Here is a 2,889-nt window from a genome sequence, read left to right as displayed (position 1 = left end):
AATGAGCATGCCAATCAATGTGCATGCTGCCTTTCTGGAGGGTTTGTTCCTTGGGAAGTATTTTCTTTTGTTTGAAAGAACTTGCAGATGATATTGTCTGTTTTTGTACTTTCTGCCAGGTCCAAGGTTGGCATCGGAAAGCCACCTCCTGTGGCTTTTTGTTGGTCCCAGTTTTGGAGGGGCCTTTTGCACTGCCCAGTTACCTGTATGGCGACCCCCTTCGTGCCCAGCTCTTCATCCCACTCAACATCAGCTGCTTGCTAAAGGAGGGCAGCGAGCACCTGTTTGATAGTAAGAAATACTCCCTTCTGGCGGTTCTGTCTCAACCAGTAAGACCCCGTTCCTACCAAGGACACCACTCTGGGTATCCAGTCAACACGGCTAGGGAAAAGGGAGAACCTTTCAACAAGGGGCCAAAAGGATCAAGGTTTTCTAAAGGATCCTGGTTCTTGACTTAGTGGCTGGATAACCCTGGACAAATCATTTCATGTCTCTGAGTCTCGAATTCCTTATTCCTAAAATGAGAGTGTAAAGAGCTGCCTGGAGCAGAGTGGTGGGTGGGAGAGGACACTAAACTCTATGAATCACAGGCAGCACTGGTGTTCTCCCACGCTCTCCTTTCATATGCTCCAGCCTAACTGATTTGGGCTGCAGGGAATTAAACCTCACGGGAGACTTGCATATGCTATTTCATGCAAAAAGGCCAGGAAAGGGAGGGCATGAAAAGGAAAACAGGAAACAGCATCCTTTTCTGCAAAGCTGTGGCGTGTCAGCCTCTGGAACAGTGCATGTGACTCGAGTCATGCATCTCAGGGAAGACAAAGCAGGATCAGAGGATGATAGCAGGACCCAAATCAGAGCCCTTCCCTCTGGGAAAGGTTGTCAATCAGAAAGAGAATACCCAGGGTCAGCCTGGACCTGCTGCTCCACCCCAGACCCCCAGGACCCTGAGGGCAGGTTTAGGACAGATCAAAGACAAGCTACACTTGACACAGCATATAGCTTTTTATCACCAAGGGCTCGTTGCGGATGCACGTATAAATAGCTCCTACAAAGCTTTCGATGAGTTCACAGATGATCTTTTTTAAAACGTAAAGCTAGGGTTGATGCTGATACGTCAGGAGCCCTGAGGTTTCTCAGGTATAAAGATTAGAACTGTGAAAGAAATAACGATTGACGTAAGGGAGATGCTTTCTTCTTGTGCCCTTCCAAGTCTGTGTCGTGATCAATGGCAGGGAACTGGCCCAAAAGATAAGGAGGTCTCCCCAGGTGGATTAGGCCAAGCTAAGTATTCCTGCAATTTTCATGTGACAGGCTGCCCTCATGGTGCAAACAGCTTTTCTTCCAAAAGCCCATCTGTGTGTTTTTTGTTTAGTTTGGAAGATATTTTTTTATAGACACAATGTTCTAAGTGATAATCGGGGTCCCAAGCAAGCCCCACAGAGGAACTACCTGCTGGAGGCTATAGATTGTGGGACACACAGAGCTTACAAAGCCCCCTTGAAACACACATGTTCTTGTTTAACCTCACAGTGGTATGGCTGACAGAGGACCATTTATGCAGTCCTGAAATGCCAGATGATTGGGTTCATATGGGACCGTTTTAAGCCAAGCAGCTCCTGGTACTATTGTTTTTATTATGTTGAAGAGACAGAGATATCTTCCCCCGACGCTGTCCAAAGGCTCTTTCGGGGTTTTCCACCTTTGCTATAAAAGCACAGGGTTGCCCACAGGGCTGGCGTTGGAGGACATTTTCATGCAAGTTGTTTTTCCCTGCCAGTTGTAACTCAGTCTTCAAGACCAGCAGCCTCTGTTGGTTGCCATGGTTACAGCTGCAGAAAGGGTCCCAGTTTAAAGGAATAAGGATTTGAATCTGAAAATCGATTTTCTTGCTTCTGTGCCTCTTCTCTTCCTGTTCTTGCCATTTCCTATAGCAGCAAATTCAAAATCTTAAAAATCTGACAAGAATGTGCTGTGTGTGGATTTTCTGTTTAAAGCCAAAGTCTGTTTTGCTTTTTGCCATGTGTGTGTGTGAGAGAGAGACGGAGTCTCGCTCTGTCACCCAGGCTGGAGTACAGTGGCGTGATGTCGTCTCACTGCAACCTCCACTTCCCAATCCAAGCGATTCTCCTGCCTCAGCCTCCTGAGTAGCTGGGATTACAGGCACACGCCATCATGCCTGGGTAATTTTTTTTGTATTTTTGTAGAGATGGGGTTTCACTGTGTTGGCCAGGCAGGTCTTGAACTCCTGACCTCAGGTAATCCGCCCTCCTCGGCTTCCCAAAGTGCTGGGATTACAGGCGTGAGCCACCGTGCCTGGCTGCTTTTTGCTCTTTAGTTGCCCCAAATCCTCAAATCCATCACAGGCAGAAAATTCCAAATGTAGAAAGATTAACAAAAGCACCACAGGCACTCTGGTCTTTGAGATGGCTGTGCAATTACCACCTCAGGCCTCAGCACCTCCTTCCTCAGAGCAGCCTGGGCTCCCATGCTATGGTCGTCCAAACTTCCCCGGCCCTCCTCCCTCCCCTGTCCACTCTTGGTCCTCAGCAACAGCCTTGCAGAAGGCACGAGGCTGGAGTAATGAAGTGGGTTATGGAGGAGGGGACTTGTCTTTTCTGCTGTCCTCCCCAGCCAATCACTCTTCAAATTTTTATTTTTTTATTTTTTATTTTTTGAGACGGAGTCTTGCTCGGTCGCCCAGGCTGGAATGCAGTGGTGCAATCTTGGCTTACTGCAAGCTCTGCCTCTGGGGTTCATGCCATTCTTCTGCCTCAGCCTCTTGAATAGCTGGTACTACAGGCGCCCACCACCATGCCCAGCTAATTTTTTTTTGCATTTTTAGTAGAGACAGGATTTCACCGTGTTAGTCAGGATGGTCTTGATCTC

General features: G+C 47.9%; 1 protein-coding gene across 1 annotated transcript in view; it reads left to right on the top strand.

Moving 5' to 3' along the window:
- Positions 1 to 2,889, top strand: part of DEPDC5 (DEP domain containing 5) — a 227,493-nt gene that overhangs the window by 196,063 nt on the left and 28,541 nt on the right. Inside the window, 1 exon segment of the mRNA XM_011938349.1 lies at positions 120 to 448. Coding sequence (XP_011793739.1) covers positions 120 to 448 — 329 coding nt within the window.

Source organism: Colobus angolensis, unplaced genomic scaffold (assembly GCF_000951035.1).
Source record: "Colobus angolensis palliatus isolate OR3802 unplaced genomic scaffold, Cang.pa_1.0 Scaffold171, whole genome shotgun sequence".
Lineage (NCBI taxonomy): Eukaryota > Metazoa > Chordata > Mammalia > Primates > Cercopithecidae > Colobus > Colobus angolensis.
This window is presented reverse-complemented; position numbering and strand designations above follow the sequence as displayed.